This window comes from Corythoichthys intestinalis, chromosome 22 (assembly GCF_030265065.1).
Source record: "Corythoichthys intestinalis isolate RoL2023-P3 chromosome 22, ASM3026506v1, whole genome shotgun sequence".
Classification (NCBI taxonomy): Eukaryota; Metazoa; Chordata; class Actinopteri; order Syngnathiformes; family Syngnathidae; genus Corythoichthys; species Corythoichthys intestinalis.
The window spans coordinates 24809237-24833863 of NC_080416.1; the positions used below are offsets into that span (position 1 = coordinate 24809237).

A 24627-nucleotide genomic window follows, 5' to 3' on the forward strand; every position below is an offset into this window, starting at 1 on the left:
GTATACAACTTTTATGCCTCTTAATGTCCCGGAATTTTTGATGTGTAAATTATGTGATTTAGTCAAAAATTGTAGGACAAGTAGCATTTTGAAAAAAAAAAAAATATTTTTTTAAATCATGTTTACAGGTGAACGGAAAATTTTACTGGATGGGCAAGAGTACCATAATTTTTGGACTGTAAGTGGCATCTGACAATAAGCTGCCCTCCACTAAATTTGACATGAAAACAGCATTTGTTCATCAATAAGCCGTACTGGACTATAAACCGCAGCTGTCCTCATTATATTATGGGATATTTACGCCAAATGATATTAACTGGTAACACTTTGACAGCAGCTTCACAAGACTGTTATAAGACCAAATGAACCACCATGAAGCTTTGAACCAATGGGCTGCAAGGCTTCACTGCTTGAAGAAGCTTCACTGCTCTCTTGGGGGAGACAGTCAACCTCTGCTGTCACCTGCTGTCAACACTGTTGTCGTCCAACGTGCCTCCTAGCATGCATTGCAGCATTACAGATGGAAATAACGAAAATTCATGTTCTGTGCTAATTATTTCTTCAGTTATTGTTCCAGTTGTTTCATTAACTGCTAGTTATGGAATTTGGTAACACTTTATTTTACAGTGGCATCTAAAGTAATCATAATTACGACATGACACTGCCATGAGCATTAATGAATACTTATGACAGATGTGCTTTTGTGTCATCCGGCAAATGATCTCTATTTTGGATGGATGTAAAAGATCCAAGCTAGACATAAATGGAGTTAGTGACAAAATTTGCCGGATGACACTTAATGACATCTGTCATAAACATTAATTAATGCCCATGACAGTGTCATGTTATATTTATGACGGTCTTATGACACTGCTGTCAAATAAAGTGTTACCTATTAACTAGGGCTGTCAAAATGATCGCGTTAACGGGCGTTAATTAATTTTTTTAATTAATCACGTTAAAATATTTGACGCAATTAATGCACATGCCCCGCTCAGACAGGTTTAAATGAAAGTACAGTGAAATGCCCACTTATTGTGTTTTGTGGAGTTTTGCTGCTCTCTGCTGGCGCTTGGGTGCGACTGATTTTATAGGCTTCAGCACCCATGAGCATTGTGTAAGTAATTATTGACATCAACAATGGCAGGCTACTAGTTTATTTTTTGATTGAAAAATTTACAAATTTTATTAAAACGAAAACATTGAGGGTTTTAATATATAAAATTTCTATAACTTGCACTAACATTTATCTTTTAAGAACTACAAGTCTTTCTATCCATGGATTGCTTTAACAGAATGTTAGTAATGTTAATGCCATCTTGTTGATTTATTGTTATAACAAATAGTCCTTATGTACCGCATGTTAAATATATATATCCATCTTGTGTCTTATCTTTCCATTCCAACAATAATTTACAGAAAAATATGGCATATTTTATAGATGGTTTGAATTGTGATTAATTTTTAAGCTGTAATTAACTCGATTAAAAATTTTAATCGTTGACAGCCCTACTATTAACCCAAATAAATCAACAAATTTAAGCCGCAGGATTCAAAATGAAGGGAAAAAGTAGCGGCTTATAGTTCGAAAATTAGTTTCTTCTTCACAAATCTAGTCAAGTAAAAAGTATGGCTTATCAAAACTACTTTTTGAAGTACATTTTTCTCAAAAAGTTACTCAATGCAATGCGTTACTACCGACCTTTGGTACCATGATTTGCAAATGAACCATTGGTCAACTCACCACAAAAATAATCAGTGATTATCAGTATAATATTTAGTGGCAGCCCTACTTTCCTTGCATTATTACTGAATAAATCCACAACAGAGCTCTTAGAAAGATTTAATGTACATTTATTCTTAACACGTGGAACATATAGTATAAAGATTTGATACTGAATAAATGATATTCATTGAGGCAAAAAAAAAAAAAGGTGGGAGGAGTGGGAAGAAAAAAAAAAGAGGGTCAGGTGGGGGAATTTACATCATGTTTTTAGCTACATCATCTGAAATACAAATATGCAGAATCCGCATCACTGAAAAAAAATAAAACGTTTTTCTTCATCAAGGTCTAGTTGTTACTCAGACATGATTTTTTTTTTTGTTATATTCTCTACAGCCGCACCAGACAGTCTTGTGTGTCTTGTGTGTGTGTTAAGTGGTAATTTTTAAAAACGGTGAAGCGACAGAATTGAGAACGAAAAGAAAGAGGGATAGAGAAGGGCGTGTCATTAATGTACAACATGGTGGATATATACAGCGCAGCCGGGCGGGTCTGTTGGTTCTCGCGCCGAGGACCAGTCCGAGTACAAGTCATACAATCGAGGGACAAAAGAGAAGAAGAAGAGGTCGGGGTGTTGTAGGTTCACCGTACTTTGAGGGGAAGGGCGGGTGGTAGCCGTCGTCGTCGTCGCTTTCGACATAAAAACTACAGTTTGCTGCCGAGTTGGCGTATCTCAGTGTGAAACAGTATTATTACAGTATGTCAACACTTTCTTTGAAGGTGTACAGTACAGGGAAAAAAAAAAAAACAGTCCTACAATCTACTGCACAGGAGAGCACACGTGTCCGCCCCCCGAATGTGGTTCCTGTGTGTGTGTAGGGGGGGGGGGGGGGGGGGGGGGGGGGGCGCGGGGGGCAGAGCATTACAGCAATCCCGAGTCCTCGGGGGGAGAAAGCAAGCATCCCCAAAACTGACTGTAAACGAGACAGCAACTTTGGTTACAGTTATTTTTTTTCTGGATATTTTTTCATTTTCATTAAAAAACAAGTCCTATCAGGGCTATAAGCGCGGGGGTTGGGGGGTAAAGGGGTCCCCGTCCTTTCGCCTCTTAGGGTTATCTTTCTACTTCATGGTATTCCTTCCTTTTCGCGTTTGAGGGAGAAAGACAGTGGAATCAGAGGTGATTTTGCATAAATTAAAAAAAAAAAACAACAACAAAAAAAGGACAGCCAAATGTTCCGCTCACAAAAAAGTCGGGCGGGGCAAGGGGGTCGAACGGAGGGAGGGCCTCCACGGCTGTCACGACTGGCCGACGAGAAAGAGCACGTCGCAGATGACCTGCGACACGGCCGAGTTCATGAGCGGCGACACGGACACGTCCAGCAGCCGCGACTCGTACAGCGTGAACTCCGAGTGGTTGTCCTCCAGACGCGCGAGGGCGTGCAGGGCCCGAGCCGCCCTGCGCATCATGTCCACGCTGGTAGGCTCGAAGTGCGCCTGCATCTGCAGCAGCGTGCTCTGACTCTGCTGGTACTGCGTGGCGGCCAGGCTGTCCTCCAGGAAGCCCAGCAGGTTTCCCACGCTACCCTTCTGCACGGCGATGGCGCGCGCCGCCAGGCTGTCGCCGTGCGCCAGGTTGGCCAGCAGCACCACCGCCATCTCGCGGCACACGGCCACCTTGCGCTCGCCCACCAGCCGCACCAGGGCGCCGTAGAGCTTCTCCAGGCGGCTGAAGGGCGGCGTGGCCAGGATCAGGTCCACGTTGTTGTCCTGGATGCTTAGCTTGCTCAGGGTCTCCAGGACCAGTCTCTGCGGCGACAGCGAGCCGTGCGGGCCCAGGGCGGGAAAGGGGTCCAGGGCCTCGGCCGAGGGGCACACGGCCCAGTGGAGCAGGCCGTCCAGAAGCGGCAGGCAAATGCTCTCAGAGTACATCGACAGGTCCAGCTGGCCCGAGATGTTGGCCAAAGTCACCAGGCAATTCTCCCGCAGAACCTCCAGACAATCCCACCACCACTCGTCGCGCTCGCAGCTCACGCCCTCGTCCTCTTCGTCCTCCTTCTCGTAGGTGACGGGCGCCTGTTTGCGTTCGGGGTGCCGGTGGTGCAGCAGGACAAGGCGGCCCAGGAGAAGGAGCAGACCCGGGTGCTTGGACATTTCCTGGTCGTTGCCGGGTACGAACGAGAGGCTGCGCACGATGTTGGACACGCAGACGCAGCGCCGCGCCAGCGAATCCTGCCAGTCGGCCAGCGTGCCCAGCGGCGTCTCGTCTTTGCTGTGCGGCTCGTCCTCTAAGATCTTCACCTTGCGGCGGCTCTGCTGCTCGGGGTTGATGCTGAACAGGTACTTGCCGTTCTCCTTCCGCTCCTCGGCGCCGCCCCGGACCGCCTCCTCCGTGACCGAGCCGGGCCGCGCCGACAGGACGTCGTCGATGGTGGCGGTGACTGGTGCGCCGCCGGCCGGAGGCACCTCCGGGACCTCGGAACCCGGGAGCTCCCGTCCCGGTCGGGTCTCCTTGGGCGAACGCTTGCGGGCTTTGAGGCGGCTGACGCGGCTCTCGAAATGGGTCTGGATGTGCTCGGTGATGTCACCGCCGCCCACGCTCCAGTGGAGCAGACCGCTGTCGAAACTCTGCCGCTGGCCCGGCTGGGACGCGCGGCTGGCCTGGAAGGGGTTCTTCTTGCGCACCACCTTGATGGGGAGCTTGTCAAACTTGCTCGCCTGCCTGGGCTTCTCCGCGTTGGGGTCCTGGGAAGACCCTGAGGTAGCAGGTTCCTTGACCCTCGGCTTTCCCTCGCCTTCGTCCTCGTCTCTCTGGGATCTCTCCTCCTCTTCTTCTTCCTCCTTTACTCGCACCTTGGCGTCCTCCACCTCCTCGTCTTCGTCGTCCTCGTCATCCGTGTCGACGACCTCTCCCTCGGGCATCGGCGTGTCGTCGTCGGAGTCTTCGGCGGCGTTGGGGTCGAGGAGGGTTCGCTGGCCGGGGTCGCCCACTTCGTACTCTTTCAGGATGCCGAAGATCTCGATCAGGCACCTTCTGAAGTACTCCACCACCAACTCCAGGAATCCTGGCAGCTGCAAACACAAACACGGGTCAAACAAACAGGTTGCTAATACCATAACTACATTCTACTACTTTTTAAATCTCCATTTGAAACCTGCCGCTTTGATAAAAAACGTGACTTATTTATTGCTCCCATGACAAGCCGCCGCAAATGAAGATTATGAGTATGCCACTCGGCATGTATATGCTAATTTGGTTCATAAAGACATGTTTTTTTAACCTTAATAAAGGTTTGTTTTTTACCTCCAATAGAGATTTTTGTTCAACCAAATCAATTTGTGCAACACTCTATATCTAAATACAGTGGTATGAAAAAGTATCTGAACCTTTTGGAATTTCTCCCATTTCTGCATAAAATCACCATCAAATGCAAGCTGATCTTTGTCAAAATCACACAGATGAAAAAACAGGACCTGCTTTAACTAAAAACCACCCAAACATTTCTAGGTTTTCATATTTTATTGAGGATAGTATCCAAACAATGACAGAAAGGGGAAAATATGTAAGTGAACCATCACATTTAATATTTTGTACCCCCCCTTTGGCAGCAATAACTTCAACCAGACGCTTCCTGTAGCTGCAGATCAGTCTGGCACATCGATCAGGACTAATCTTGGCCCATTCTCCTCTACAAAACTGCTGTAGTTCAGTCTGATTCCTGGGATGTCTGGCATGAATCGCTGTCTTTAGGTCATGTCACAGCATCTCAATGGGGTTCAAGTCTGGACTTTGACCTGGCCACTCCAGAATGTGTATTTTGTTCTTCTGAAACCATTCTGAAGTTGATTTACTTCTATGTTTTGGATCTTTGTCTTGTTGCAACATACATCCTCTTTTTAGCTTCAACTGTCTGACACGCGGCCTAAGGTTTTCTTGCAAAACATCCTGATAGACATTTGGATTCATTCTTCCATTAATGATTGCAAGTTGTCCATGCCCTGAGGCAGCAAAACAGTCCCAAATCATGATGCTCCCTTCACCATGCTTCACGGTGGGGATGAGGTGTTGATGTTTGTGAGCTGTTCCATTTTTCCTTCACACATGATGTTGTGCGTTACTCCCAAACAATTCAACTTTGGTTACATCAGTCTACAAAATATTTTGCCAAAAATTCTGTGGGGTGTCCAAGTGCCTTTTTGCAAACAGCAAACGAGCAACAATGTTTTTTTAGACAGCTGTGGCTTCCTCTGTGGAGTCCTCCCATGAACACCATTCTTGCCCATAGTTTTACATATAGTTGATGTGTGCACAGATATATTGGACTGTGTCAGTGATTTCTGTAAGTCTTTAGCAGACACTCAAGGGTTCTTTTTTACCTCTCTGAGCATTCTGCGCAGAACTCTTGGCGTAATCTTTGGTGGACGGGGGGGGGGGGGGGGGGGGGGGGGGGGGGGGGCAACAGTGCCAAACTCTCGCCATTTGTAGACAACTCCTTTGACTGTCGATTAATGAGCATCCAGACTTTTAGAGATGGTTTTGTATCCTTTCCCAGCTTTATACAAATCAACAATTCTTGATCGCAGGTCTTCAGACAGCTTTTTTGACCAGCCATGATGCACGTCAAACAATGCTTTTCATCAAGACATTTCTTACCGTGTGTGTTTTATAGTGGACAGGGCAGCTTTAAACAACTCATCAGTGATTGGGCACACACCTGACTTAAAATGTTTGGCTCACATTTGTTTCAATTGCTCTTTAAGTCTCCCCCTTCTGTCATTGTTTGCATGCTATCTCCATTAAAATATGAAAACCTATAAATGTTTGTGTGGTTTTAGTTAAAGCAGACTCTGTAGTTTCATCTGTGTGATTTTGACAAAGATCAGATCACATTTGATGGTGATTTTGTGATTTTATGCAGAGATGTGAGAAATTCCAAAAGGTTCAGATATTTTATTAAAACGTGGACATGTGCGGGTTGTAGTCTTGAAAATGTATTTTTCTTCCCTTAAATTGGGTGAAAGTTGTATTTAGTGGTTTTCATTGTCCATGGTAAACCTAATGGAAGCATTAGTTCCTAGAACATACCTGGCACAAGTTAAAAGTGGTGATGCTATTGTCATCATAGAGTAAGATGTTGATGGTGTCCAAGGCCCAGGTACTCTCCGCTAGTAATCCAGACTTTAGTGACATCATCACACGCCACGCTTCAGGTGTGCCTGCCAACACAATAGGATTAAAATGAAAAGGTAGAAGGATGAAAAGGAATGAGCCCACAAAAAAAAAAAAAAAAAATTCACCAGGTTTCGCATGCAAAATGTACAATGTATGTTCTTATTTATAACTAGATACAAAAAGATTTTCTTTTACTTTGATAAACCGCGTTCTATCAAATACAAAATTCATTAAATTAAAAAAATCAAAATCACACATTTTCTCAGTTTGAACTTTTGATCCGTCATCTATGTTCTATCTTGAAGAAAATGTTGAAATTCCGCAATTGCGCATCAATGCATTCGTTTTTTATTTATTTGTAAAGGATCCCAACTGCTTTGGAATCCAGTTGGTATAATATTCATTAAAAAATATTATAAAATAATATTATATAAAGGCATATTGCTGCCCTGTTTAAAGTGGCCCATTTTGCGATAGTGATGTGCAAAATGGAAAAAAACTAGGGATGTCCCGATCCGATAACGTGAGCGGAAATAGGGCAGATTGCGCTGTTTTTCAAATGATCTGATTTTTTGTTAAAAAATATTAGTCAAAATTATCGCATTAACGGGCGGTAATAAATTTTTTAAATTAATCACGTTAAAATATTTGACGCAATTAACACACATGCCCCGCTCAAAGATATTAAAATGACAGCACGGTGAAAAGTCATCTTGTTAATTGTGTTTTTGGGAGTTTTGGCGCCCTCTGCTGGCGCTGGGGTGCGACTGATTTTATAGGCTTCAGCACCCATGAGCATTGTGTAAGTAATTATTGACATCAACAATGGCGGGCTACTAGTTTATTTTTTGATTGAAATTTTTACAAATTTTATTAAAACGAAAACATTAAGAGGGGTTTTAATATAAATTTTCTATTACTTGTACTAACATTTATCTTTTAAGAACTACAAGTCTTTCTATCCATGGATCGCTTTAACAGAATGTTAATAATGTTAAAGCCATCTTGTTGATTTAATGTTATAATAAACAAATAGAGTACTTATGTACAGTATGTTGAATGTATATATCCGTCTTTTGTCTCATCTTTCCATTCCAACAATAATTTACAGAAAAATATGGTATATTTTATAGATGGTTTGAATTGCGATTAATTAATTTTTAAGCTGTAATTAACTCGATTGAAAATTTTAATCGTTTGACACCCCTAAAAAATATGTTTTTCTGCTTCATGCTCGTGCAGCCTCTCACTCTCCCTCCTGCTGCTTTTCTGGTCAGCAGGCAGCAAGAGATTGCTACCTAAAGTTAACAATGATTGACAGGTTTCCAGCTTTGATCTGGCAAGTGCAGGCACTGTAGCTCTACGAATAAAGGCACAAATGTGTTGATCGTTATTTCCTCAATCTTTGTCGTCTAGATGCTGTTCTCGGCAACGTGTCAAAGCGTGAGTGAACTTGAGTAGACTCACTCATATAAATTATATGAATGCTATTAAAAGTGATTAAATGTATAGTGTTAAAGGTGATGCAAAGAAAAATGTGGGTGCGCCAGTGCAAACAATGCAAAAAGTAAATGCAAAAAGTGTGGAGCCTTGGCAATATACAGTGCCTTGCAAAAGTATTCGGCCCCCTTGAATCTTGCAACCTTTCGCCACATTTCAGGCTTCAAACATAAAGATATGAAATTTAATTTTTTTGACAAGAATCAACAACAAGTGGGACACAATCGTGAAGTGGAACAACATTTATTGGATAATTTAAACTTTTTTAACAAATAAAAAACTGAAAAGTGGGGCGTGCAATATTATTCGGCCCCTTTACTTTCAGTGCAGCAAACTCACTCCAGAAGTTCAGTGAGGATCTCTGAATGATCCAATGTTGTCCTAAATGACCGATGATGATAAATAGAATCCCATGTGTGTAATCAAGTCTCCGTATACGTAAATGCACCTGCTCTGTGATAGTCTCAGGGTTCTGTTTAAAGTGCAGAGAGCATTATGAAAACCAAGGAACACACCAGGCAGGTCCGAGATACTGTTGTGGAGAAGTTTAAAGCCGGATTTGGATACAAAAAGATTTCCCAAGCTTTAAACATCTCAAGGAGCACTGTGCAAGCCATCATATTGAAATGGAAGGAGCATCAGACCACTGCAAATCTACCAAGACCCGGCCGTCCTTCCAAACTTTCTTCTCAGACAAGGAGAAAACTGATCAGAGATGCAGCCAAGAGGCCCATGATCACTCTGGATGAACTACAGAGATCTACAGCTGAGGTGGGAGAGTCTGTCCATAGGACAACAATCAGTCGTACACTGCACAAATCTGGCCTTTATGGAAGAGTGGCAAGAAGAAAGCCATTTCTCAAAGATATCCATAAAAAGTCTCGTTTAAAGTTTGCCACAAGCCACCTGGGAGACACACCAAACATGTGGAAGAAGGTGCTCTGGTCAGATGAAACCAAAATTGAACTTTTTGGCCACAATGGAAAACGATATGTTTGGCGTAAACGCAACACAGCTCATCACCCTGAACACACCATCCCCACTGTCAAACATGGTGGTGGCAGCATCATGGTTTGGGCCTGCTTTTCTTCAGCAGGGACAGGGAAGATGGTTAAAATTGACGGGAAGATGGATGCAGCCAAATACAGGAACATTCTGGAAGAAAACCTGTTGGTATCTGCACAAGACCTGAGACTGGGACGGAGATTTATCTTCCAACAGGACAATGATCCAAAAAATAAAGCCAAATCTACAATGGAATGGTTCAAAAATAAACGTATCCAGGTGTTAGAATGGCCAAGTCAAAGTCCAGACCTGAATCCAATCGAGAATCTGTGGAAAGAGCTGAAGACTGCTGTTCACAAACACTCTCCATCCAACCTCACTGAGCTCGAGCTGTTTTGCAAGGAAGAATGGGCAAGAATGTCAGTCTCTCGATGTGCAAAACTGATAGAAACATACCCCAAGCGACTTGCAGCTGTAATTGGAGCAAAAGGTGGCGCTACAAATTATTAACGCAAGGGGGCCGAATAATATTGCACGCCCCACTTTTCAGTTTTTTATTTGTTAAAAAAGTTTAAATTATCCAATAAATTTTGTTCCACTTCACGATTGTGTCCCACTTGTTGTTGATTCTTGACAAAAAATTAAAATTTTATATCTTTATGTTTGAAGCCTGAAATGTGGCGAAAGGTTGCAAGGTTCAAGGGGGCCGAATACTTTTGCAAGGCACTGTATATTGCAATTAGGGCTGTCAAATTTATCGCATTAACGGACGGTTATTAATTTTTTAAATTAATCGCGTTAAAATATTTAACGCATGCATTTAACGCAACGACCCACTCACGCATTGCCACAAACAGACTACAATGGCACCGTTTTATGTATATTGAGAGCTAAGAGGCAGAGACAAGCGAGGGGAGTGGACACAGGCATTGTTTGAGGCGGCGCTATTTGTTGGCAAAAGCTTTGGCATCTCTTCCACAACAGTTTTAACTATTGCGGCGAGCGACGTTGGGAAGAATGACAGGAGATTATCTTTATCTTAACACCCTGTATTGAACACCAAGCAGAGAAGCTATACCATTTGCAGCCACCACTGACAGTCATGGTTGCCCAACTTCCCATAATGCATTTGGGCAGGACAGTTAAGTCGCTACAGTATTATTTACTGAAAGGACAACAAAAATAATATTCCTATCTCTCAAAAAAAATAATGTTCACAAAAAGAAAAGCGCTCAATGCAAAGAGAACTGGCATTCCCAATCAAAATAACTATGCAAAATAATACTTAGACTTTGGTCAAACTCTATTCAAACATTTCGTTTAATTCAACAAATACACTAGATGGCAATATTTAGTCACAATATACAAACTCAAATTTATCTTTTAAGGATTACAAGTCTTTCTATCCGTGGATCCCTTTCACAGAAAGAATTAATAATTTTAATGCCATCTTGTGGATTTATTGTTATAATATTTATTGATATAATTAACAAATACAGTACTTATGTAAGGTATGTTGAATGTATATATCCGTCTTGTCTTATCTTTCCATTCCAACAATAATTTACAGAAAAATATGGCATATTTTAGAGATGGTTTGAATTGTGATTAATTACAATTAATTTTTAAGCTGTAATCAACTCGATTAAAAATTTTAATCGTTTGACAGCCCTAATTGCAATGTTAATTTTCTCCAATATCATTCAGACCTAGTTAAAAAAGAAAAACAACTTTTTAAGGGCTAAAAAGGACCGAAGTAATGCAGAAATACAGTGCATTGCCAAAAGATTAAAAAAAAAAAAAAAAATGTTTTATACTCCGCAACACTCCTGGAAAAAGTGGAAGAGGAAGTCTTGTAAAAAGTAGAGTACTGCAACATGTTTGAAACTTTAGTTCTCAAATAAAAACAATAAGAAGAAAAAACTTTTCTCGGTATCAGATCGGGACTATCGGCAGATTGTCAAAATCGGGTGACTCAGACTCTAGTGCAAAAATATGCGATTGGGACATGCCTAGAAAAAAGTTTACATATATTTTGCATTGAACAAATAAGTCAATTACATCTACGAACCAAGGCTTGTGTTGGCTTGCTGAAAATACTAATATACATTTAGGAGTTAAATTTGCATACCGATGTCTTTCATGGTTAGCCGTCTTCGTGGTTTGAGGTGCGGTTGGGAGCATTCCACAGAGCCAGGAGGAAAGCCTGGATCTCGCCGCATCATCGGTTGCTGCACAGGCGTCTGTCCAATGTGAGAGGCGGGCACCGGGGGTCCGGCTTTCTGCACCTTGATGCCGGGATGCATGTAAGGGGACTTGCTGGGCGATGTCCTGCTCTCTATGGGCCGGGGAACGGGCGCCGGACTGGACCCCTGAGGAATATGGTTCTGGGAAGTCTGATAAGTCGACGGCAGGGGCCTGGTCATGGGGGGACCGGAAGCGCCAGGGCCGAAGGGCGGTTGCCGCTGGTTGACGTGGCCGGGCCACGGGCCGTCGTGGTTCATGCGCTGATCCGACGACATCATCTCCTCGGAGCGGTTCATGCCGTGGTATCCGGGGGCCTGGCCGGGTACGGGGGGCCCCTGGCGGTTGTGATAGTTGGGGTAGCCCATCTCGTTGCGGCCCTGCCACATGGGCCCCTGGGGTCCGTCGGGACCCGAGGGCATGGGGTTCGCCATCATCTGAGGAGGCATTGGCGACTGGGAATTGGGCCCGCCGGATGACGGGCCGCGGTCCCGGCCAAAGGGGAAGGGGAACTGGTTCTGCGGACCCGGAGGTCTCCGCTCCCCCCCGGGGTAGGCGTTGTACTGATTATACATGTCCTGCTGGCCCTGGGGTCCAGAAGATTGAGGTCCCGGGGGTTGCTGACCGCTATAAGGGACGTTGTACATTTCCCCCTCGTGGCGCTTGGCGGGGGGACCGTATACGCCGTCCACGGGACGCTTGTAGTTCTGTTGGGAAGTAGCCATCTTTTTTTATCGTCCGCCAAACTCAAAAGTTTGTGTCTTGTTTTTATAATTAAAATGTCCTTACCGGTTGCTGCTGTGGATACATCCCTGGTTGTTGGTTTGGATAAGGACCACCAGGTGGCGCTCCTTGACCAGGATACTGATTGGCATAGGAGTCGTGTCTGAAGACGTCACAAAAAAGGTTACATTCATTGCACTAGGGATAAAATTGTTTTGAAACAGAACAGCATGTACTTCCAACAATACTTGGTTCACTGACTACAGGGCCAACAGTAACTCATTGGCTGCCATTGAAGGCGCTAAATGTCCATTCTATTTTCACTGAGAGAGGCGAACAGGCCAGTAAAACACAGTTTGAGCCTGAATCCTGTGCTTAGATTTCACGGGGGGAAAATTATGAAATGGTAATGTACTTATCAGGTTTCTTCATATGAAATTTAAGACTATGTAAGACAAAATAGAAATTGAATAGCCAACCTCAACAAAAAAATAGTACCTTTGAGAAAATATCTCAGCATTATTTGTACAATGCAGCGAAATTTAAAATAGAAGGAATTTATATGAAATTCAATGCTTTATCACTTTTTCAAGATTAGTAGTCACTTCCAACTTGTTAAGGTCCTGCTGGAATCCTGTAGAGGTTGTTCCTAAATATTTGAAAAGAGAGTTTTTAAACATTAAATGAAAATACGACGTAGTTTAAAATGGATACTACGGAACAATACTTGATTAATGCAATTTAGCTAATTATAAAAGGTTGCTTGAACATTAGGTCAATCTTTTGCGCATGCCACAAGAAGGAGCCCTGTTGTACTCATACCACACGATAAGAACCACTGATTTACGGTCAGTGTTGTCAATCTTAATACTTTCTTTCAGTAACGAGCAATCTAACGCGTTCATTTTTCCAAGCCAGTAATCTGATTAAAGTTAGTTTCCTCGGTGCCTGCGCGTTACTATTTTGTTGTTGCCTCATACTGTATGTAGAATGAAGAATATTGTAGCCATGTACGAAGAGCATTTGAAAGGAAAATACTGCGCTTGAGTCTGGGAGTGACATCACATTTCACGTTTTCTCATCGGGGGGAAAAAAACGGGTCACGTGTATTACCATGCTGCCTGTGCGCGTGCCGTCTGCCACGGCAGTCAACAACATAGCCTGGCTAGTGGCTACCTATCAGGATGCTAACAGTAAAAGAGCTGGAGAGATACAACAAACGGCTGCATTTGCTCACTGGAGATACAGCCATTACTTCACATATCCGTCCAGTAAAGTGACAAAAACATCTCCGTGCGTTGCAAACTCTGCGCTGGCTCAGAAAGACTGTCGACTGCTAAAAACGCGACATCCAATTCAACAAGGAAGCACTTGGAATTACAGCATAATGCGAAAAAACTCAAACAAAGCGGACAGGTAATGAGACAGCCAGCACTTCTACAGTTTGTAACCAGCCTTTGTAATATGTGTAATTATGTACTTTTTATAGTTAGAGTTTGAAGTTTTACATTTGTGGGACTGGGGGGAAAAGCATGTTTAAGACTGAAATAAAAGTCAAAAGTTTGGACACACTTCATGATTTTTGCATATTATATATTTTCACCACTATTGTATATTCTCACTGAAGACATCAAAACTATGAACAAACATGTGGAATGGCAAAAAAAAAAAAAAAAGTGAAATAACTGAAAACAGGTTTTGTGTTCTACATTCTTCAAAGTATCCACCTTTGAGGTGTCTCCAAACTTTTGGCCAATGCTGTATAGTTTATATATACACATCTTGACACTGTTCGAGTTCAATCAACTGTTCAAGTTGTTATTGGCAGCGTTTGAAAGCTTAGGTTTTATGAAATTCTAAATATCCATCTTGCCTCCTCTGGTGTAGTTTTGGCTAAGCAAAGCAAAGGATAGTCTCCAAGGTGCGTGTCACATGATCTGTTCGAAAAATGATTTTGACCCATTATGAAAACTTTACGTTGTAGGATTTTTGTTCATATCATTAATTTTTGTTGTTTGTTTTATTGCTTTACAACTTTTAGAGACATTTTAACGGCTAGGTCTTTATTTCAAAGGGGAAGTTCAGAATTTTTTACATTAGGCTTAATCTTGGAGTTAACGGGGGTTTAATTAGTCGTTGGAGTTGATTTAAACAAATTTTGTGCAGTTTGTCAGTTATTTGTTAGCTTCAGGGCTCCGGAATGGCTAAGCTAGGGTGAGTCAATGGTGGTCGACTAATTAAACCCCCGCTAACTCAAAGATTAAGCCTTATGTGAAAAACTCAATGACACGCGATGACATTTTTCTGTTATTTTTATGTTGAAGCAGCAAAAGGGAAAAAAAATAAATAAATGGTAAAAAGTAACTGATGTTACTTTTAAAGTAACTTAGTTACTTTGATAATAAAGTAATCAGTAAAGTAACTAGATTACTTTTAGGTGTAATCAGTAATTAAATTACTTTTTTAAGTATTCCGTGACAACACTGTTTACAGTACTACCATTTGATATTGATATCGAGGACCAGAGTGCAAAAATCAAAGAAATACACAATTAAATAAATAAAAGTGTCATCAAATGCTATTACTTCTATATTTATTTTAATTGATTTTTTCCCCCACTTTTTATTTAGTTCAACTTTTATTTATTTAATTCAACTTTTATTTATTTATTTCATTATTTATTTCACTTTTTATTCATTTCATTATTTCATTTCAGCACTATTTTGACTCCAGAGCCATGTAGCTTGACTCGCTCAACTCAAACCCCGCCTAGTTCATGCCCGCCCACCGAGTTTGATGAGCCAATGAAAGATTAAATTATTTCATGCGGCCGCACGGAGAACAGGAGTGCAACAATAGCCACGTTTACATGCTGACTTTTGTTCATACCGATTCAAATCATTTCGAATGGAAATTTTCAGATCAGCTGTTTACATGTCACTTCATCTATTCCGATCCAGCGTTTACATGTGTCTGCCTTTATTCCGAAAGGACGTTTGACAACTGCCGTCTGACATGCGCAGATTAATCAAAACAAAGCGTCACGTTGCAAAACATGGAGATCGATCGTCAGATCAGCTGCTGTTTTAACTTTTCGAGTGGAAACAAAACTTCAGAATGACACGCCGTTCATTTAAAAAGTTGTGTGGGTGCGCTGTGCGTGTGCTTGGAAGCCATGTTGCAAGTGACGTTACTTACGTCACCGAGTGACGTCACCACGTCAGTACGGAGCATGCGCAGAAAGAACGCAACCAGACACCATTCCGCTTCCCTGTTTACATGATATAATTTTACTTCTAATCGGTTTGGGAAAAGGAATATGCCACCCCTGTGAATCGGAATGAAATTCCATTCGGTTTGGGCCTGTTCATTCCGAATGAGGTGTTTATATGGAACACATTTATTCGGTTTGAACAAATATTCCGATTGTAATTGGAATATTTGGCTCCATGTAAACGTGGCAAATGAAAGAAGAAATTTAATTAAATTAAAAAAATAAATACAATTTGAAAAAAAAAAAAAATTGAAATAAATAAATATAAATTGAAATAAATAAAAAGTGAAACAATAATATTGAAATAAATGTTGAAATAAATGTTGAAATAATAATTGAAATAAATATTGAAATAGAAGCATTTTAATGACTTTTTTTTATTTGTGTATTTTATTAATTTAATTTTTGCACTCCTGGTCCTCTACAATTAGAAATAGACTGTTTTATTTACTACTGTAACTGCAATGTTTGTTATTTGTGGCAATCAAATTTAAAAACAATAGATAATTTGTTATTTACAGTCTCTTGGACGCTATTGCCTCTCTATGGTTCCAAAAATTGCACCAGGTCCCAAACTTGTTATCCAGGAGGTGCAAATGTGTTGAAATGGTGTCAGCCAGGAAAGTCTCACTACAGATTCATTGAATTCCCCAATCACCCCATGACAAGGACAATTATAAATGGATGGATATGCAGCAGACTCATGCAATGTGGTCAGAGTGCTCACTTACGGTTTCGTTGTACAACTCTCCATTATATTTTACTAGACATGTTTTCTCCATAGACACAGAGAAATACCATTTATAATGTGTTTTGGGACAACAAAAACTATTTATTTTGACCCTACTGCGATAAAACTCTAGGTTTCATCATATTACCCACAATCCTTTGCAGGTTTTAATCTCTTTTCCTCTGGTGCCTTTAGTAGTAGTACATTCGGCTCATTTTCTGGACTAGGTTTACTATCCAGCAACGTGTAAATAGCATATTATAGATTCTAGACTCTAATGTCATATTCAGAATATTATTCATTCATTCAATAGAATACGATAACTCAAATAGTTAAAATCACTACATAAACAAATCTACAATAGTGAAGTTCCTTGTGTTAACGATGAAAGTATCTCTGACTACCTCTCTGTATTATGAGAAATAAACGTGAACTGGAAAAAAAAAAAAATTGTTTGAACATTAAGTCAATCCTTTGCGCACCCCATCCAATTGGGAACCACTGGTTTACAATACTACCATTTGCAATAGTCTGCAGTGCTGCAACGATTAATCGATTAAGTCGAGTATTTCGATTATGAAAATGCTTCGAATCAAATTTTGCTGCTTTCAGCATTCGTTTAATTTGAGTGGCGTTGTAATGGCTTGTTTTGAAAGTGTTTGCATTTAGTTTTATTGATTTGAGTGGATACACTGCCCTCTAGTGGCATAAAAGAATAATGTATATCTCATTTAACATGGCTGATTCCACCTGCTCCTTAGTAAGACCAACATAAGGTAAGTTTTTGTTTAAGCTAATGTTTATTTATGCATTTGTAATTTAGTAGAAAGGTATATTTAGTAGGGCTGTCAAAATTAACGCGTTAGCGGGCGGTAATTAGTTTTCTAAATTAATCACGTTAAAATAGTTAACGCAGTTGAAGCATGCGCGCAACGACCCACTCAAGCATTGCCGCGAACAGACTACAATGGCTCCGTTTGAAGTATATCGAGAGCTAAAGGCAGAGACAAGCAAGTGGAGTGGACGCAGGTGTTACCGGCCCCCGCCAAGGGGGCCGCTGTTGTTTTCAATGTGACCAGCATTGTCAGATTGAGCAGTGAGGAAGAAAGTGGTCGAGCGAAAGAGGGAGGGAGAGAGTAGAGAAAGTGCGCAGTTAGCACAGGCTCAAGTGCTGCGTCCCCCACACGCTTTTGTTTTGTAAATAAAAGTAACCACAAAAAGCCATCCAACACCTCTCGGTGTTTATATCTATGCTGCAGTCTTCCTCAGGAGGAAATCGGACGAACCGAGCCAACCGACGACAACGAGCCAACATGTATCGCCGGTCCATATCACCGCCAATTACCAAGAAGGGCGAATTGGTAACACGGGCATTTATTGGAGCCACGCTATTTAATGGAACTCAACACAGAGAAGATGTACCATTTGCAGCAACCACTGTGACTCATGGTTGCTCTAAACGCTCAATGCAAAGAGATCTGGCATTCCCAATCAAAATAGATATGCAAAATTTCAAACATTAAGTTTAGCTCAACAAATACACTAGATGGCAATATTTAGTCACAATATACAAACTATAAAAATTACTATTAACTTGTACTCACATCTTTTAAAGAATGTTACTGTTAATGCCGTCTTGTGCATTTATTGTTATAATAAACAAATACAGTACTTATGTACAGTATGTTGCATGTATATCTCCGTCTTGTCTTATCTTTCCATTCCAACAATAATTTACAGAAAAATATGGCATATTTTAGAGATGGTTTGAATTGCGATTAATTGCGATTATTTACGATTAATTAATTTTTAAGCTGTGATTAACTCGATTAAAATTTTTAATCGTTTGACAGCCCTAATATTTAGCCATTTTTTGTGGGAAAATGTGTTTGAACAATTTGTTTAGAGCATTGTAAAAAACTTTTTATAGCCTTTAATAGCAGTTAAGCTTGCGGACTTTTGCTATGCGAGTTAGCCAATTGTTCTTTCGTTGTAGTTAGATCATTTTTTTTTTTTTTAATACCGTTTGTGGCTAAGCTCGGGTATTTTAATTTATTTTTTTAATCAAAGTGCAATTCAGCATATTTTGAAGGAACACTTGGGAATTTCATTTTGCATTCAAATTTAATGCCCTTTAGCAAGCCTTTCTTTTACATCTCCTAAAATTTATTCTAAAATGCATCAAATGTTCCTAATCGGATTATTCGATTATTCAAAATAACTAGTTGAAAGATTAATCGAATAATAAAATAATCGATAGCTGCAGCCCAAATAGTTTTACACTTGTACTGTTGTTAAACCGTGTTCGACTTATGTGATAAAAAAAATCCATTTGTATCAATTTACCGTTGCTGGGGTGGCGGTCGGCTGGGCGAATACATCCCAGCGTCGGCTCCGGAAGGCATCATGTTGGGCTGAGCGGCCCCAGGTCCCATACTGCCATCGGGGCCCATGCTTGCTTCTTGCCTGCGTGGTTATATTTATGTATCAATTCCACTGAAAAACTGAACCAAAAAAAAAAAAAAAAAGAATTTCCATCGTCAAACTTGTACCTGCGGTCATATCCATAGGGATATTGTTGCCTCTGGCCCATTGGCAGACTTCCCATTGGTCCTGGTGGGCCTCTGTTATACTGTTCTCCCATCCCACTATTAGGACCAGGTGACATGAACTGTTCTCCAGCTTAAATGAAAACACAAATTTTAATTTCCCTTCAGCGTGTCGTCAAAGTCAGTCGGTGGCTCCATTCACCTTTCCTCATGCCGCCAAATGGGTCCTTGTTGGATTCATAGGGGCCCATGCGACCCATCATCTCGGGGCCGCCCATTCCAGGTTGGTAGTTCTGAGAGTTGGGGGTCATGGTGTTCCTTCTGGAAAATGCTGGGTCGCCACCGTCAGCAAAGGGGTCCTGAAGATTGACGCTACTCCTAAAAAAATTTAAAAATTAAAGGAATGACTTGAGAATAAAACAGTAAAACACAAGAGTGGCTTTTATGTCTCTTTACACTTTATTTTAAAATAAATAAATAAATATATATACACTCACCGGTCACTTTATTAGGTACACCTGTCCAACTGCTCGTTAACACTTAATTTCTAATCAGCCAATCACATGGCGGCAACTCAGTGCATTTAGGCATGTAGACATGGTTTAAGACAATCTCCTACAGTTCAAACCGAGCATCAGTATGGGGAAGAAAGATGATTTGAGTGACTTTGAACGTGGCATGGTTGTTGGTGCCAGAAGGGCTGGTCTGAGTATTTCAGAAACTGCTGATCTACTGGGATTTTCACGCACAACCATCTCTAGGGTTCACAGAGAATGGTCCGAAAAAGAAAAAATATCCAGTGAGCGGCAGTTCTGTGGGCGGAAATGCCTTGTTGATGCTAGAGGTCAGAGGAGAATGGCCAGACTGGTTCGAGCTGACAGAAAGGCAACAGTGACTCAAATAACCACCCGTTACAAACAAGGTAGGCAGAAGAGCATCTCTGAACGCACAGTACGTCAAATTTTGAGGCAGATGGGCAGCAGAAGACCACGCCGGGTGCCACTCCTTTCAGCTAAGAACAGGAAACTGAGGCTACAATTTTCACAAGCTCATCGAAATTGGACAATAGAAGATTGGAAAAACGTTGCCTGGTCTGATGAGTCTCAATTTCTGCTGCGACATTCGGATGGTAGGGTCAGAATTTGGCGTCAACAACATGAAAGCATGGATCCATCCTGCCTTGTATCAACGGTTCAGGCTGGTGGTGGTGGTGTAATGGTGTGGGCAATTTTTTCTTGGCACTCTTTGGGCCCCTTGGTACCAACTGAGCATCGTTGGAACGCCACAGCCTACCTGAGTATTGTTGCTGACCATGTCCATCCCTTTATGACCACAATGTATCCAACTTCTGATGGCTACTTTCAGCAGGATAATGCGCCATGTCAAAGCTGGAATCATCTCAGACTGGTTTCTTGAACATGACAATAAGTTCACTGTACACAAATGGCCTCCACAGTCACCAGATCTCAATCCAATAGAGCATCTTTGGGATGTGGTGGAACGGGAGATTCGCATCATGGATGTGCAGCCGACAAATCTGCACCAACTGTGTGATGTCATCATGTCAATATGGACCAAACTCTCTGAGGAATGCTTCCAGCACCTTGTTGAATCTATGCCACGTAGAATTGAGGCAGTTCTGAAGGCAAAAGGGGGTCCAACCCGTTACTAGCATGGTGTACTTAATAAAGTGGCCGGTGAGTGTATATATATATAAATATATATATACTGGACTGTCTCAGGAAATTAGAATACACAATATTCTAATTTTCTGAGACAGTCCTGTACATTAATCCACCATTTAAAGCAGGGGTGTGCAAACTTTTTGCAAAGGGGACCAGATTTGGCGTGGTAAAAATGTGGGGGGCCGACCTTGGCTGACGTCCTTTACATAGAACAATATACAGGACTGTCTCAGAAAATTAGAATATTGTGTATTCTAATTTTCTGAGACAGTCCAGTATATATATATATACATACATATATATATATATATATATTTTAAATTATTATAAAAAAAGAATTAAAAAAAGACCTTGTGGACACAATAATATTAACAGTGTCTAAGTGTGGCCTACATGACCCAAAAAGTGATGTCCCATCAACTAATCAGTTCATATACAGTGGTACCTCTACATACGATCGCTTCGACACACGAACTTTTCGACATCCGACGTAAAATTTGACTCGCCATTTGTTTCTACATCCGACGACATGCTCGAAATACGACGACAATGGCAGCACCGCAGACGAATGCACGGCGGATTTTCTTGTGTGACAAATCAACACAGGTTTCAGAAAAGGTTGGTACAGGTGGTGAAACAAGGAAAAAGTTGATGCTTACCTTCTAAATGAAGATGCAAATGACAGAAAAATATGAGCGTGGGGTGGGCATCCGTGAAATGGCTCAACAATACATTTCCACGGTCCTCCTCCGACCATCGTTCGCCAGTCTTTATAAGTTAAGCTGACAATTCTTATTGTGGTAACATCTCCAAAGAAATCGCCAGCTTCGCCACGTTTTCATCATTTCTTTCACAACTTATTCAACACAAAACGCCTGCTGTCTGCCGCAATTGACGGTGTTCTCAAGAGAACATTCATAGTGAAAGTGAAACTCAAGCTCACCGGTCCAGGCACGTCAGCCCCGCGGTGCGTTCAGGTACACAAAAAAACGTCCGCCTTATTAGAACCCGATTCGTTACACTATTACAGGAATTATTATTATTCTTTTTATTATATTATTCCAATTTTGATTTATAATTTATTTGTTTTGCTAAGTGTAATTGCCATTTGTAATAGCACCAGCAGTATTTTTTAAGGATTTAGTGCAGGTTTTTGGGCTGTGGAACGAATTAATGGAATTATAATGTATTCCTATGGGAAAATCCTGCTCGACATACGACCATTTCGACTTACAAACAAGGTCCTGGAACAGATTAACTTCGTATGTAGAGGTACCACTGTATAATTATTGTATTTTCCTTTTTTTCATTCATTCATTCATTTTCCATGCCGCTTTTTTTTTTAATTAAAAAAAAAAAAAAAAAAAAAAAAGTTAAAATTAATAATTAATAACTTTTTTTTCCCTATTTCTAAATAAAAAATACAAATAGAAATTTTAATATGAATAAAAGAAAATTTAAATTTTCCATTTTTTTTTCCTAACAAAAATGAAGACAATATTTACGATTAACTATTTTGACTCCATGAGAACCTCGCAGTGAAAATAGATTGGCTGACATTGACGGTAATCAACGTCCAATCAGTTAAAAGGCTTAAAAAATAAAAAATAAAAGAACTTGGAAAATTACGAAGTCAACAATGTCTCTAAACAATTAATCGACTATCAAAATAGTTGTCGACTAACTTGATCATCGATTAGTTGTTGATCAACTGAATAATTATAGAAGCCCTACTGCTAATCTTGTGATGATGCAGTGTCCGAGTCGTACCTGGCGCCAGGCATGGGAGGCATTTGCGTGTGAGGGGTGGAGGCTGGGGTGGGAGGCTTCAGTTCTCCCCCTTCTGCCATTGAACTACTGGTAGACTGAGGAGTCTGCGGTCCTTGGAGCGATCCAGACCCAGCTGCAAAAATAGGGACACGCATTTAAATTGCATTCCGAAAATAAAATCCCACATTAAATCCACTGCCAATCTCTTGGAAGTCAACGGGAAACCTCTTAACTTCTGACAATGACAAACAGCCCGCTGGGTTGTCGAGACACTGACGCTCGTATGTGTGCACGATGACCGATGATGGATTGTGTTTGTGTGTGAGACAAAGTATCGCGGTGCTCCTGCTCAGGACTCAAGTCTGATGACTCACTACTTCCCATTCATTAAATCGCAGCGTACACACACATGCACGCCGGGGTCACTGCCAGGTTACGCTTATTCACAATGTCTCACGTCACCATCGCGCCTCTCGCACCCTCACGCATACACCGGCTTCCCCTCTCATCCCCCCCCCGGCAGGGATTTCCCTTCTACAAGAGAGGAAAGGGGGAGGTGGAGGGAAGGCAGAGTCAGAGAAATTGTGTGACTTTTACACACTGGAGCATCTCCCCCACCCCACCCCACCCCTCTCCATTCATCATTTCTGGCTCAGTACTAATCTCTAGGGAGTGTTGCCTTTGTAGCCTCGGGCCACGCACCAATCAGGCGGTGAATATGAGCCCAACCACCCCACCTCCTTCCTTCATCGTAACCGGTGCCGGCTGACAAGCCTCCTGATGTAAAGGAAACCCTCTGCTATATTGCAATTTTTTGCGCAGGTGATGAGTACTGCAGGAAATCTGGGATAGTCATATTTAATTGGCTAAAATAGTACAGGTATTGATAAAATGTCTGCCTCCATGTTGGGTGGCCACTTCCTGGAAATACTGGCGCTTCTATTAAACATGATTTTCTACGAATTCTATCTTACAGCCAAACTGATCTTTGATTCCTTCAATTTTTTGTCACCTTTTGAAGAAACCGTGCACATTTAAGATTAGGGGTGTGATAATATACTAGCAAAAAGGTGATATATCGCTTATACTTTGTAGCCCAAAAGGTATTATCGATATGCTCCCACTAGACGTGAAACGAATACTCAAATAACTCGAGTTTAAAAACTGATCTGAGTAATTTGTTTCGCCTCGAGGAATCGTTTAATTTTGCCAAGTCTAAGCATCACGTTTTGCCCGGACTACTTTTAATGCGGGACAACGCACTGACATCACGTGAGTAGAGGAAGAAGCAATAATACCTGACTGAAGCCGACAGCCGTTACAAACTACGCCAACGTTGCTAAAAAAGTACACCCGCATGATGCTACAGTGGTGGTAGCGTCTGATGAGTCTCATAGATATCACATCTATATAGAACTAGATGCGAAATGACAGACTCGCCGTCGTTAGTAAACAGCAGCCATCTTAAAGAAGTAGACTTCTCAGCTCTAATAAATAAGATTAACGTGACTGACTGTAATTTGCAGCCCCACCGAAGGCACCCCCATTTACTCCGAGAGCGGAGGAGCCATACTCAGGGCAAGGTAAAATTAACGTAGCACTAATAAATAAGATTAATCTTACTGTACCTTCCTAACGTAACGTTAGCTCTGCTAAGGGCTAGGTTTCTACTTTCTATTATTATGACTACTGTCGATGCGTGGCTAACATGTCTTATATACAGGCTTTAATCTGTAAAAACACAGCACTGTAGATTGATGAGGGTGTAAAATAAAAACATAATAAAACTAACTGTCAATTTTAGCTCAGTAGTCGTTGCTGGACAAAACAAGTTGCACTGGTGCCTAATGTGCTACAATACGGCAAGTATCATACATTTATCTTGAAAACTGCAAAAACTCAAAATCCTATCAGAACTTACAGTTTAGACTAACTTAAAACTTAACTAGAACTTAAAAATAGCTTGACACAAATGGAAATTCTATTGAAACACATGGGGAAAAACACCTTAACTTTTAAGTGATGTGTGTTATCAAGCGTAATGCCATTTTTAGGTGAGAAGAAATATATATATATATATTTTTTTAATAAGATCTAGAAGTTTTTTGAGTAAAAGCAGTGAATTTGGGTTTTTTTTTTTCTACTCACATCTGAGATGCAATTGCTGGCTATTTTCAACAATATACATAGAAAATAAAGACTGATTGTCTGAAAATAGTTCAATATTAGGTGAAATGTCTTGTTTTCTCGT

At 41.2% G+C, this 24627-nt stretch overlaps 1 protein-coding gene and 1 non-coding gene across 3 annotated transcripts in view; both read right to left on the bottom strand.

The window, feature by feature from the left end:
• Positions 1–1831: 1831 nt before the first annotated feature.
• Positions 1832–24627, bottom strand: part of arid1ab (AT-rich interactive domain 1Ab) — a 110737-nt gene continuing 87941 nt past the window's right edge. For both annotated transcript variants that reach the window (XM_057827845.1, XM_057827844.1), the window contains 8 exons: positions 22377–22509; positions 19124–19299; positions 18925–19054; positions 18719–18838; positions 12435–12531; positions 11533–12352; positions 6810–6940; positions 1832–4795 (listed from right to left, as the gene is read on the bottom strand). In XM_057827845.1, the coding sequence (XP_057683828.1) occupies positions 3023–4795; positions 6810–6940; positions 11533–12352; positions 12435–12531; positions 18719–18838; positions 18925–19054; positions 19124–19299; positions 22377–22509 (3380 nt within the window). In that variant the 3' untranslated portion in view covers positions 1832–3022. The remainder of the gene's footprint in view (positions 4796–6809; positions 6941–11532; positions 12353–12434; positions 12532–18718; positions 18839–18924; positions 19055–19123; positions 19300–22376; positions 22510–24627) is intronic.
• LOC130911052 (U4atac minor spliceosomal RNA) lies at positions 16190–16317 on the bottom strand. The gene has a single exon (XR_009061955.1). It is a non-coding gene; the product is annotated as a U4atac minor spliceosomal RNA (small nuclear RNA).